General features: G+C 45.4%; 1 protein-coding gene across 1 annotated transcript in view; it reads left to right on the forward strand.

Moving 5' to 3' along the window:
- The window catches only part of GOT2 (glutamic-oxaloacetic transaminase 2), a 242,547-nt gene that overhangs the window by 81,641 nt on the left and 147,170 nt on the right, over positions 1 to 13,736 (forward strand). The window contains exons 5-6 of the mRNA XM_086945299.1: positions 11,201 to 11,362; positions 11,535 to 11,639. Of these exons, the coding sequence (XP_086801425.1) occupies positions 11,201 to 11,362; positions 11,535 to 11,639 (267 nt within the window). The remainder of the gene's footprint in view (positions 1 to 11,200; positions 11,363 to 11,534; positions 11,640 to 13,736) is intronic.

Consider the following 13,736-nt stretch of genomic DNA (forward strand, 5'->3'; position numbering starts at 1 on the left):
TTCAACTACATTAACAGCTTACAGGCAGGATAGTTATGCGCCTCCTAGGCTTGGTAGTCTCCTGCATTGCCATAGTACGTCATGCAAGGCTGCACATGCATCTGTTGCAGGATCGTTTGAATCAACCGTGGTCTCAGATAGAGGGTCACTGGGACGATCTAGTGTTGATCGACCTCCGCACTCATCACTTTCTGCAGTGGTGAAACATCAACAACCTGTTACGGGGCGGCCTTTCCTTAACCCTGTTCTGCACATCATTGTCATAACCTTTGCATCGCTCACAATGTGGAGTTCACACTTACATGATCTAACAGTACAGGGCCTGTGGGAGACCAAATATCTGGGACTCCGCATCAACTACCATAGAGCTTCTATCTGTTCACCTAGCATTAAAAGCATTTCTACCTCACCTTATCGGCAAAGTTGTCCTAGTTCGCACAGACAATATGACAGGGGGCACGTTCACCACAGCTATCTCGCCTATCTCAGACCATTCAGTGCTGGGCTCTCCGTCACAACATCCACCTGTTAGTGGAGTACCTCCTAGGGACAGACAACGACTTTGCCGATCTCCTCAGCAGGATGCGACAGCAAGTCCATGAGTGGGCACTCAGCCCCTCTGCCCCCTAAGTCCTCCTCCTTCAATACTTTGTCGGTGGTGTTTTTTATAGGGAATTGGTGCTCTTGGGAATATCCACAAGCTAATAAGCCCCGTCTCAATATCCAAAGCGGTGCTGAAAGGTAGGAAGAACCACTATGCTCCCACAGGTGTGGCCTAGGCCTCCTTAAACTAACAAAAATAGAGTCCCCAGAACACGCAGAAATAGTAGTTCACATGTATGTAAGAGCCCAAGTACACAATAAATCAATCCTCTTTGGTTTCTCTTTTCATTCTTTTTTTTTCTTATGTCGTTCTGCTGGATACTTAACCAACATGTGTTTCGTCACCTGGTGGGCACACTATCCTGTGACTTTTTCAAGGCTCAAACTTTTGTACGTCTCATTTCTCTTTTGGCAATAATTCCGTCCCAAGCGATATTCATATGCAAATAACTTCCATGTCTAGTAACTCAATCCTTACGTTCTCTGCTGGTCATCCTTAAGTGTCAACCTCTGCCCAGTCTGAGTAGTAAACCCAAGTCTCCAGGGTCAAAACCCAAATGATAGTCTATCATGAGCGCAGTAAGAAGTTATAATATTTTCTTCTTATGGACTCTCCGCCGTTAAGCCGTGACCCAGCGCAGCCCCCGTTTAAGGGAAACTAAGTCAGTCCGTTTCGGTGAGTGGGGAGACTATCAGTCCCTCTGTTCCTATCCGAATGTCTTTCTACGTTTTGTAAAGACAGCCATTAGCAATCAGATACTGCATTCTCATCAGCATGCACCGTGATATACTGCAAACGTACCATGGTATAATCCGGCGAATATAGAACTATGTATTTTAACACTTATAACTTTAACACTGCTTACACATACTATGAAAAATCACTGGGGGTGGGGGAGCACACTGCCTCTCATCCCAGCACACAGTTCACCCCATTGCATCCTGGTAAATGCAGTATACTTTCCATGTTGCTGTAGATGAAAATCGTTTTTTGATCTCTACTTATGACTGATAAAATCCGGTTTAAAAAGGCTTCCTTGAGCCACTGAGCTAATGAGCTAGTGGAGATGCGCCTGTGAGAGGTACTGAGGAGACCTGTAAGAGTTTTTGCAGCCTACTCGGCAACCCCAGATGAAAATAGTTTCTTGATCTCTACTGATGACTGATAAAATTCAGAAACACGTGCGTCTAGAGATGACCGCACCAATCTGCACCAACTTTGGTGGAACACTCCACCAAAATACCAAGTAAGCATGCACTGCAAACTGCATTTACCATAATGCTAAGGGGCGAACTGTGCTGGGAGGTCAGCAGTTTGCTCCCACCCCTTCCTACCAAAAATTACCATTTACACCTCAATTGATATTTCTGACACACATCTGCATCCGTTCACCCACTTTCACATTACGTCCGTTTCAAGTGCTACATTCACGCTATTCCACTCCACGCTATGCAACTATACTGTACACCACTCCACTGTAAGCCTATGCACTGCCTCTCCACGCTATGCGTCCCACTCCACTCAATGCCCCTCGAGTCTACTCAACAAAACACTTAACAAAATTCCACTCCACGCTGTTCCACCGTACAACACTACTCCACACTGTAGTCCACTGTATGCCACTCTACCACACTGTACTCTACACAACTCCTTCTGATACTCCACTACAATTTACTCTACTTTATAACACACTCTTCATTCTACTCGAAACTCACCTTTGTGGCAGTCTACTCAACAGCACTGTATGCCACTTGAGTGTACAATAATTCTATGCACTCCACTGTACCCCACACTGCTGTATTCTGACTCACTCACTCTACAACACTGTACTTCACTCCATGCCACTCCACTCTTTAACAGATTCCCACACTGTATGACGCTCCATACCTCTTCAGTGTATGCTCACTACTCCACTCTACGGTAGTACACAACCCGACACTCCACTCTGATACTTTACTCCGCTCTACAACACGCTACTATATACAAGTCCACTCTACAACACTGCTATATTGTATAACGCTCTGCTACATTCTGACACTGACATTATACGCCTCTGTATGACACACTAATTCACCTCTGTATGACACACTAATTCACTGAGACACCCTATGCAACTCCCTCCATGCCACATCGCTCCACCCCACTTTACTCTGACATACTAGTCCACTGTACACCACTCCACTTTACCCAAATCAGATTCTCTGCTCTACAACACTCTACTTTACACTGTATTCCCCTCCACCATACAATGATTCACTCTGTAGCTCTCCACAACACTGTACTCCAGTCTATCCGCATGTGTCACTCTAATTTACTCTATCCCTTTACGACACTACACAACTTCCTCTATGCCACACCACCCCACTTAACTGCCCTCTACTCTGTGACCCTCTGCTCCATTCTAGTCTACTCCAGTACTTCACTCCGCACCACTACACTGTATGGTACTCTATGCCACTTAACTGTACAAGTCTGTATGCTGCTCTACCACACTGTACCGCAATTTACTCTATGGCACTCCACAGTAGAACACTCTGATCCAATCTGTGGCACTGCACTGTTCTTCACTCTGCAAAGCTTTCCATCTCGCTACGACATGCCAGTCCACAGCACTGTACAATACAGTACCAGTTTGAGAAGGTCCTCCATTTAATGACCCGCCAACCCACTCTAATCTAAGACATAAGACATTCATCTTTACTCCACCCTATCCTATGCAACTCCACTCAACCGTAAGATATTTAACTCCACTCTGTTTCACTCTACTACCCATACACTCCACTGTACAAAACTCTACTAAACTCTGACACTGTCCAACAGTCTGTGACACAGTAGTGTACTGTACGAGACGTCAGTCAAATTTATGACCCTTTACTTGACTCTGCGCTACATCACTTCATGCCGCTCTACGAGACACTAGACACGGCTGTCCTACACTATAGAACACACCACTCACCTCCACTGTACGATGCTGTTCCACAGTACGACACACCATTTTACAACCCTCTACTGTATGAGATTCTACACCACTATTGTATGGCACTCCATTCGATAACGCTGAACTATACGACACTGTAATCCATTGACCTCCACTCTATGCCACTACATTGTAGTACACTGTATTCCACTCTATGCCACTGTACAACATTCAACGCAACGACACTACTCCATGACACTAAATTTGATGACACTCACCTGTACGACACCCCTCCACAATACTCCATGACACTATAGGACACACCATGCCACTTCACTGTATAACACATGACTCCACTGTACGCTAGGTCACTCTATTCTACTGTACAACACTACACTCTGCGACACTACTTAATGACACAACACTGATTTAAAACAAATTGTTATTAAAAAAAAAAAGCTATTTAAATTCAATGAAAACCAAGGTGAAAGCTAAGGTATAGTTGGAAACTTTATTTATTCTTTCTATACAAACCCAGCTAAAACTATACAAACATTTGAAATTCCAAAGTTTTATAGTTGGAAGTTAAATATAGAATTTACGCTACACCATCAGTTTACTATGTTGTACACCTGCGTACAGTCTTGTTGTCTTTCGCCACTCTACATTAACTACAACTCGCCACCCTACCATGCTCTGTTCTCACCAATCAATCAAAATAAGCTTTATTCGATTTTCATAAAAAGAAGAGATAAAAGCATACATATACAATGTTTACGCAGTCACGATCACAAACAGTTGAGCGATTGGGGTTTAAAAACGGTCAGTGGAACCCCATTTCTGGATAGCCATATTTTTCCTAAGATAAATCACAGACTATAAAGCTCAAAATCCTGCAACAAATTGATAAGTGAGTTGTAAAAACAGTAATGGAGATTGATATTTATTTATTTATTTATTTATTTGTTCAAAGTTTTATATAGCGCGAACAGGATCCTTACAGATATCAGAGCGCTTCACAAAGACAGGGAGGGGCAATAGGAGTAAACAGAGATAATGGGAACAGTATAATAGTCAGTGACATGGTAATAACATGGATGATAGAAACAAACATAAAACCAATCCATATATGATCAGGTAAATAACATGGTAACATGGTAATAACATGGTAATAACATGGTAAGTAACATGGTAATAACATGGATGATAAAAACAAACATAAAACCAATCCATATATGATAAGGTAAGGGAGTAGTATAGAGCAGCACAGGTCATTGATCCGACTACAATGGCGTACAGGTGGATCAGTAAACCAACGTGTATCATATCTTGGTCGGTAGTAAGAGAGTAGCGTAATAGTGCCCCCAACAAGTCAAGTATAGTGCCAGGGGATATGCAGAGCAGCGGTACAAGCAATGCAGAGTCTCTGACCCAACATCTGTAGCGATCAGGAGATCTTGGCCAGAAGCAATGTTTTCACCTCTTTCTTGAAGAGTGCAGTGGAGGTGATTAGCCTTGTTTCAGGAGGGAGCGCATTCCAGATCCTGGGTGCCATTCCAGAGAAGGAGCGTTTGTAAGTTTTCGCTTTCCGAAATCTACGAGGTTTCAGGAGTAGATTTTTAGCACTCCTATTGGATCTCGAACCTCCTGATATAGACAGCTTTTGAGCGAGGTAGTTGGGTGCCTTGTGGTGCACGGCCGCGTGTGTCATAGTTGCAATTTTTAGCTGTATTCTGGCTTCAAAAGGCAGCCATTTTAGAGACTTTAGGTCTGGGGATATGTGCGAGTGCTTTCTAGAGCCAGTAATGAGTCTAGCGGCAGCGTTCAGGGAGGCTCTTAAGGGTGCTGTTGTGGATTGTGGGAGACCGCTGAGGGTCGCAATTCCGTAGTCTATTCGAGGGATGACTAGAGCTTGTACAGCAGTTTGGAAGTCTTTGGCCGGGAGGAAGGGTTTAATTTTCCTCAGCGTGTTAATTTGGAAATTAGCTGCTTTTGTGGCTTTGCTGACGTGCTGCTGCATGTCGAGCTTGGCGTCGAGTGTGATGCCTAGGGATTTCGCCGAGTCCACGATGGTAGGTTGGACATTGAGTGCTGTTAGGTTGTTGAGCCAGGTTTGGGTGGTGGAGATTTTCGCCGGAGGTGAGATGAGTAGGAACTCAGTTTTTAGAGCATTCAGTTTGAGGTGATTATCGGCCAGCCAGGATTGGGTGTTAATAAGCGTGGAATTCAGCTGTTTGATATCTTCCGGGGACTGTAACTTTAGGTAGAGTTGTGTGTCATCAGCGTACATATGGAATTGAACATTGGATGCTTGAAGCAAGGTGGCGAGGGGTTCCATAACGAGGTTGAACAGTGTAGGAGAGAGGGTGGATCCTTGTGGAACCCCTAGATCTGCAGGCACAGGTGTAGATAGTACATTGTCGATCTTGAACCTCTGAGACCGGTTGTGAAGGAAAGACGAAAACCATTTGAGAACAGTTCCCGATAGCCCCATCCTAGTACTTAGCAGCTCCAACAAGTTCTCATGTTTGACCGTGTCAAATGCTGACGAGAGATCAAGAAGGATGAGGAGGCAGGACTCCTTACGATCCAGAATTTGGAGGGCGTCATCAATTATGTGTGTCATAGCTGTTTCCGTGCTATGTTTCGCTCTGAAACCTGATTGATGAGGGTTGAGGAGGTCAAATTGATCAATGTGTTTTGTTAGTTGGAGTTGGACACATTTCTCCAACAGTTTGGCCAGGGTGGGGATATTGGTGATGGGCCGATAATTGTTTAGGTCAGACGGGTCAGCTGTAGGTTTCTTGAGTATAGGCGTGACTTGCCCCACCTTAAGGGAGTCTGGAATGTGTCCTTGTTGCAAAGAGCTGTTAATGATCTTGGTCCAGAGAGGGAGGAGCAAGGGGATAAAGTCTTTTACAGCATTAGCAGGTAGAGGGTCTGTGTGGTGATTAGAGGGCTTCAAAGTGCAGAGCAGTTTGTGTATAGCTTCTTCCGAGTAGGTGTCGAAGTACTGCCAGGATGCCTTGTTTTTAGGTTGAGTGTCAGCCATTCTGGTGTAGTTGGAGTATCGATTTACATCCATGATGAGGTCATTTCTTATGTTGTCAGTCTTATGTTTAAAGAAAGCAGAGAAGGCTTCACAGTGTGGAGTGTCTTTTGTTGTGCTATTTGATTGTGTGGGTTGTGCCTTTGTTTGGGTCTTGATTAGCTCGAACAGTTTTCTTGGCCTATTCTTCGCTTGGTCCAACTGGCGGCTGAAGAAGTCCGACTTTGTGCGCTTTATTTTCCTAAAGTAGGCATTTCTCTTGTTCTTGAGCTTTTTGAGATGCAGTGCTGAAGGGTCCGATCTCCAGGTGCGCTCTGCCATTCGCATATTACGCCTTTCGTCATTGAGATTGTCATCATACCAGGGGTTCGAAATTTTGGTGGAGACTCTCTTCAGTTGCAGAGGGGCGACTTCATTGACTATTGTATTCATAGAGTCAAGGTAGTGGTCAGTCAGTGATTGAACATCTGAGGCACCTGAAGGGGGAAGGAGGAGGTTGCCGATGTGGGGAGGTAGGGTGGAGGGGTTAAGATTCTTCAAATCCCTTTTCCATGTTTTGGATTTGGTTGGTTGAGTAGGGTTAGGTTTAACTTTTTCGTTGATAAAAAAGGTGATAATGCGGTGATCTGACCAATCGCAGGGTAGAATCGCTTCCAGTTGAATAGCGTTCTCTTTGGCAATGATGAGATCGAGTATCGCGCCTCTGTCGTGTGTTGGTTTATCGCATAATTGGGTGAGGTCAAGCGCATTGAGGAAAGTTTTTAGACTATTCACTGAAGTGTCTTTCTGATCGTTCCAGTGGAGATTGAAGTCACCCAGGTAGACTTGAGTGGTCTGCCGACCGGCGTTGGAAGTGATCAGGTCCATGACTTGTTGGGTGAATATGAGATTGTCACCAGGCGGGTGATAAATGAGATGTAGAGTACATACTTGTTTGCCCTCACTGATGATGTCTAGGCAGAGGAGTTCACAGGAGGAGAGGGAGGGTGAGGTGACTTGAGTAACGGAGAGGTTGCTCTTAACAATGCATGCAATTCCCCCGCCCGTCTTGCCAGGAGACCTGTCCAGCCTAATGATGTGATAGTTGGGGGGGACTAGTATGTCCATAATCGGGGTAGAGGCTTCAGTGAGCCACGTTTCCGTTAGAAAGGCTAGGTCTAGCTCCCTATTTAAGACAAGATCCGCGATGTCGGAGGAATGTCTCTGGGCCGATCTGCAGTTTAGTAGGATGCATTTGAGTTTGGGAGAGAGAAGGGTGGTCGAGCTTTCTAGTGTGAGGGGAACTTTCCTGAGGTTGTTAGGGACGGAGCCTCTGTTGTTGAGTGTTGGGAGCCTCAGAGCGTTTGTGGGAATTGTGGGTATGGGGATGTGCGAATTGGAAAAACCTTTTACCGGACCTGGGCCATAAGAGCGTAGGAGAGAGCAAAGGTCGAGGTCCGACAAGGGGCTGAGAACACGACGGGGGCGGTGGGAGTTATTGCGAACGGGGATAGTGGACCATTGCTGGTGTCGTCGGGGGCGAGTGTATGTAGGAAGGGTGCGTCGTTTGTAGGGTAGTGGGATGGTGGGAGGTAGACTGGGCTGTGAGGAGAGAAGGTCTTTGATTGCGTGGATGTCTTTTTTGATTTGTAAAATTTCCTCCTTGACTTGTTGGAGTGTGGATAAGGTCAAGTCAGGAGGGTTGATGAGGTGTTCCGCGGTGCTAATGGGTGGGATGGTATTCAAGGTGTGGACGTGTTTGTGGGCGAGGGGTGTGAGTGGTGAAGGTGAGGCAGGCGGAGGGTGGGAAGCATAGATAGTGACTTCAGTGGGAGGCGGTACAGGTGAGTAGAAGAGTGAGTGAAGGTTGAAGACCGTGGGGGAGACAGGAGGGTAGTGAGGGCTAAGAATAGGAGGTGGGAGAGAGGGGGGTGATAGGGTAAGTGAGGAGGTATGTTCTGTATCTTGTGTTGGGAGGGGGATGACGTTATGAGTGGGAGTGGGGAGGGAGCGGGGAAGGGAGAGGTGTCTGCCATGGGGGGGATGGGGTGGTTGGGTGGATAAACTCCGAGTGATGGTGTGTGCAGATGTAGGCGTGTTGTGGGTGGGAGTTGTTGTGTCGGGTGTGAGAGACACGTGGGTGGGAGTGGAGAGAGAGATGGGGAGGGAGAGGTGTCTGTCGAGGGGGAGATGGGAGGGGGTGAATAAACTTTGGGCGGTGGCTTGTTCTAATGGTGGAGTGTTGTGGGTGGGGGATGGTCTGTCCGAGGGGAGAGGGATGGAGGGGGTGTGTGTGGGGATAAGAAATGTCATGTTGGAGGGGCTACTAGTATGTGCGGTGGGGATATTCGTGACTGTCCTTGGGGAGTGGCGTGCGTTAACAGCGGGTGGGCCATTTACTGGGGTACTGGTGGTAGAGGTGTAGTAGGTGGTGGCTACGAGGTCAGGGGGGATAGTGCTGGCGGACTTCTGGGTTCGGGTCCGCAGTTTGGAGAGGTGCTCTTTGAACTTGGGGAACAGGTTGTCTAGTAGTTCCAGGTTCTTGTCCGTGGCTTGGATCAGGACAATCCCGGTATTATAGATTGTAATGGTAGACCTGCCAGGGAAGAGGTGGGAAGGTGTGATGGTGAGAGTTGAGCCATGGGTTGTTTTCTTGGTGATGGAGACTGTGAGTAGAGATAGGAAAGTTTTTCTCCATTGGGCTCTGCGTGAGGTGTGGAAGATGAAATCAGTATTCAGGGCTCCATTGCCTGATGAGAAGTAGGTGTCAGCAAAGGGTGTTTCCGGGTGCGCCCTCAAGAAGTTGTGTTTGAAACGTTTAGTGGCACTTTTGGAGAGAGGGGTGGAGGGGTAGTTAATTCTAAAAGTGTGCTTGCCGTTGAGCTCCATTTTAGAGAGGCTGTGGTGTTAGGTGTCTGAACTAGGGCGATAGTACACGCTGTCAGCCGCTAGTTACAGGGCCAAGGAGGACACTAGTGAGTGAGCACAGATATATAATTATAATAGTTTAAAATTGTAATAGTGTAAAATAGCCAATAAAAAATGTTTCCGAATGACCTTGTAGAGAACACAAAAGAACATAATGTGCAAGGTGCATTAGCCAGAAAAATCCTCACGGGCCATTTAATCCGAAAGTCTGACCAGTTGTTAATATTGGGAAATGTGACTAGACGGTAAGGATGTCCAATCTAAAACGCATCAAAACTAACCTGTGATGACCGTTCTGCACAGAGTTAAGATATGGCTGCAAGCCATCTGTAACCAGTAGCCTCTTGTTACCAAAAACACTGGGTTTCACCAATTCCCAGGATAATCTTCATTCTTCGAGCAAAGACGGACCATATTTCTTGAATTCACTTCTACTAATGGAGTGAAGTAAAGCAGGGTTCTCAAAATATTCAACATGGCCCAGTTCCAGACAAGTCAGTTTAACATTTGAACCTTGGAATTAAATGCACCTGGGACAATTTAAAACTATCATTAATAAACTTGTGATATAAAACTGTCTTCATAGGTCCATGCCTTGTGCCATAGTAAAATTGGCTGGATTCTAATCTGGTCAGATAATAACGAATCCCCAAGTTCAGTATAACATACAAAAGAACAGCTCTTGGGGACAGACAAATGGTTCCTGAAAAAGGCATTCTCTACTATCTGATGCCGGTTAATGTTATAGTCTTAAATTCTCGCTCCACATAGAGCTGCCGACACACAATAGGCATTACATATAGTTAACCTCTCTGTTTTTTTTTGTCAAGCTTGATGGCATAGTTTGCCAGCTCTGAAGTGGATTTATTGAAGTGCAACTTTAGGTTTGTGGCTGGATTCCATGAGCCCAGTGCCTCGAATAAAATGCCCGGATACGAGAAGGTGGGAATGCAGCTTAGCTTGACTTTACCAAACACAAAATCACGACACTTCATGGGTTTTCTCCCACATTTCATCTTCGTTTTTCCTAAATTAACATTCAAATCAAAAGCTAACGTGGTTGACCAAACAGGCAAGTAACTGCTGCATACCCAACGGGGTAAGGTACATGAGTATGATGTCATCTGCATAGAGCAGACTGGGAATGGGTCTCTGGCCAATCTGGGTTAGATCCCTGCAGTTTTTAGACTAGAAAGAACCAGACTATTAATGGACAGGGTAAATGGGTGCAAGAACACACAGTTTTGTTACATTTTTAGACCTGAGCTGTTAATGCTTTTGGATGTAAGTATATCTTCAGTTGGGGTCTGCTCATAGAGGATTCTCCATGGGCTGTGTCCAAAGATATAGCTTACACTGTGTAGTGCCTGTGGTGGTGGTGGTGGTAGCATCTTCTATCTTTGTTTGCTAGACCCTTCCTCTCAGCCAACCACAAACTGACCCTTTAATATTTGTGTTTCAGTTCATAGAGATGACTTTGTACATGTACAGTAAGACCAAGATTACTTTCAACTCCTTCCTCTACTAATGCGTGTCTTCGTAGATGTGTCTCAGTTCAATGGGCTGGAACTTGTAGCTGTGTCCACCAAATCTCAGCAAGTGTGTACTTGTCAGTGGTTCTTAGAAGGTTGATAGGCTATTTTGCTGTGGGTAAGCACGCAGTAGAATGGTTGTTTGGCCAATATAACTTCAAATGATGTCTTTATTTTTTCTTTTACTTCAGGAACGATTTTATAATCGAAGCCGTGATGTGTACCTGCCTAAGCCATCCTGGGGGAACCACACTCCTATTTTCCGGGATGCTGGCCTGCAGCTAAAGGCGTACCGCTACTATGATCCCAAGACCTGTGGCTTTGATTTCACTGGGGCTCTTGATGACATTTCTGTGAGTGTCCGTTTGTCCACCTTTCTCTGACCTCTGTATGTAATACTATGGTGGACAGGTGCACTGTTCAATAAATGCACACAGTATCCACTTGGAAAGCCTGCTCATCTAGTTGATGGAACTCCAGAACCTTTATAAGTTGCTAATGCAATGTTCTCGTTGTCATTGGCAGAAAATTCCCGAACAAAGCATTATCCTCTTCCATGCTTGTGCTCACAACCCCACTGGCGTGGATCCCCGTCCAGAGCAATGGAAGGAGTTGGCAGCCTTGGTGAAGGTGAGTACTTCAGAATGATTTTGTCTGGATGAAGATGGTTAGAATGACAAGTGACTGTCTTATAACTCTCTACATGTTAGATTTGACGAACATGGTCAGTTCTCAAGTGTCTATTATATTGGGTTGAAGATCCATATCCCCTTTGCCGTGGGGCTAATTCCCCCGGGGTGTGGGGGGGGTGTGGGATGGGGGAGGGCTTGGCTCGTGACTAGTTCGGCTCGTCACAAAGCACAGTGGCGCTGTGCCCATGACTAGCTGAGCTAGTCATGACCACGCTCGTTTTTAATAGAACGATCTGCACAGCAGGGGAATTATCCCTGCATGGGAGCGCCGCAGCGGTCATGACTAGCTCAGCTCGTCATGAGCACAGCGCCACTGTGCCTCATGACGAGCTGAGCTCGTCATGAGCACCGAAGGTGTTTAGCTTCTGTTTGATGTTAGAGAGCTTGCATTTTTTTCAGTGAGTATGTGTCTTGTGCGATACTGGCCACCAATCTAAGCATTACTGTGGCTCCACCAAAGCGGTGAAGGGATTGCCACATTTATGGTATCATTATGCCCAGGCACTCTAGTTTCCAACTTTAGCTCTGCTGCCACTCAGTGACATGGCTGGAATCTGCTTCTCAAAAGCCCTTGTTCCCACTAGATGTAATATTTCTGTTTCTAACGAGATTTATTGTTGAAAAGCCTGTACAGGGTGGAGTTTAGCCATTTGCTCCCGCACATGACTGGAGCAATGTTTCACAAGGAGTCTGCTCCTTTGCCACCTCTGAAATAGAATACTAGTTGATTGACAGGATAGGGTTTAGTACTCTCAGCTTTGCCATTCAGTCATGAACCTCAAATAATGCATTTCCTCTCAATCTCAGAGTAAAGCTCTTAATGGTGCCTTTATCAAACCAATCACTGACCACTCAACAAATTCCCTCATGTCATAACCAAATGTTTGAGGGTTGCAGGCCAGGTGAAAACAAAACTGAGGGTTAAAGTGTAGAGGTGAGGTATGCACTAGGATTTCCTCCAGCAAAGTTAAACAATCCTAAGTATCAAAAATAATCACTGTCACAGAGCAGAGGTATAAAATGTGTGGTTTGTCTGCTTTGGTTAAAAATAGAAATTCCCAAAGTGTTATGCCTACCTTTGTCAGGTCCATGCGAAACTCCTGCTTTCCGGATTCTCGGGTAGTCAACTTCTCTAGTATTCCTAAGTGGTTAATATAATATTGCTATATAATAGGACAACCCAACCCCTTGAGTGTGGGCCATCGGCATCTCCATGGCAACTTCGAGGGGGTAGCCATGTTAACTGCCTGAACAAGGTACAAGGGGGAAAATGTTCATCTTGACTGTTTGTCCTGCCCAGCTAGGATACGAACAGCCTTCCAGCACCCCATATCACACAATCTCCTACCTAGTGTGGCCAATGTGCTCTGAGGATGGTATCCACATATCTTTTTGGGTCTCCTCAGTGCTCGTAGACAAATTAAGGATCTCTGATTTACTGTGGTTTATTTTAAAAACCAATGCCACTTAACATCTTCAAGCTCAGTCCCCATGGCTCTCAAATACTTCTCAGATTCACACCTTGACTGAAGATCTGAAAATAAATTGATTTTGTACAGTATTCAAAGAGTATTCCGACAGCATGGCTGAGTAGTTGCACCCTCGCTGTGATTAACTCCATCACCAAAACGAATTGGAGAAGTGATGGGAGCATCCTGGGGAGCTACACCAGTAACGAAAAGGGAGTTGAGCAGCCACAATAAAGTAATATCCTGGATGTAGGATCTGTGTTAATGACCTGAAGCCAAATAACAAGACTACCACTCCAATCCCACTCTGAAAAACACTTCATGGAGAGAGGTCCAGCTAACCAATTCATGCTCCTTATCTGCATCTAAAGCTAAAAGAATTGTGGACATTCCTAAACCCTTAACTTTTACTACAAGATTTCTGGCCTTAAGATAATCATCTGTTGTCTACCTGGGATAAAGCCTGATTGATTTACTCCCATGTGCAAAAAGAACATGTTTAAAATGTTAACCAGGTTTTGCATGTTAATCCATGGAAAGGGGCAGTAAGAGGAGCACTCCGCCGA

Source organism: Lissotriton vulgaris, chromosome 12, assembly GCF_964263255.1.
Source record: "Lissotriton vulgaris chromosome 12, aLisVul1.2, whole genome shotgun sequence".
NCBI classification, from domain to species: domain Eukaryota; kingdom Metazoa; phylum Chordata; class Amphibia; order Caudata; family Salamandridae; genus Lissotriton; species Lissotriton vulgaris.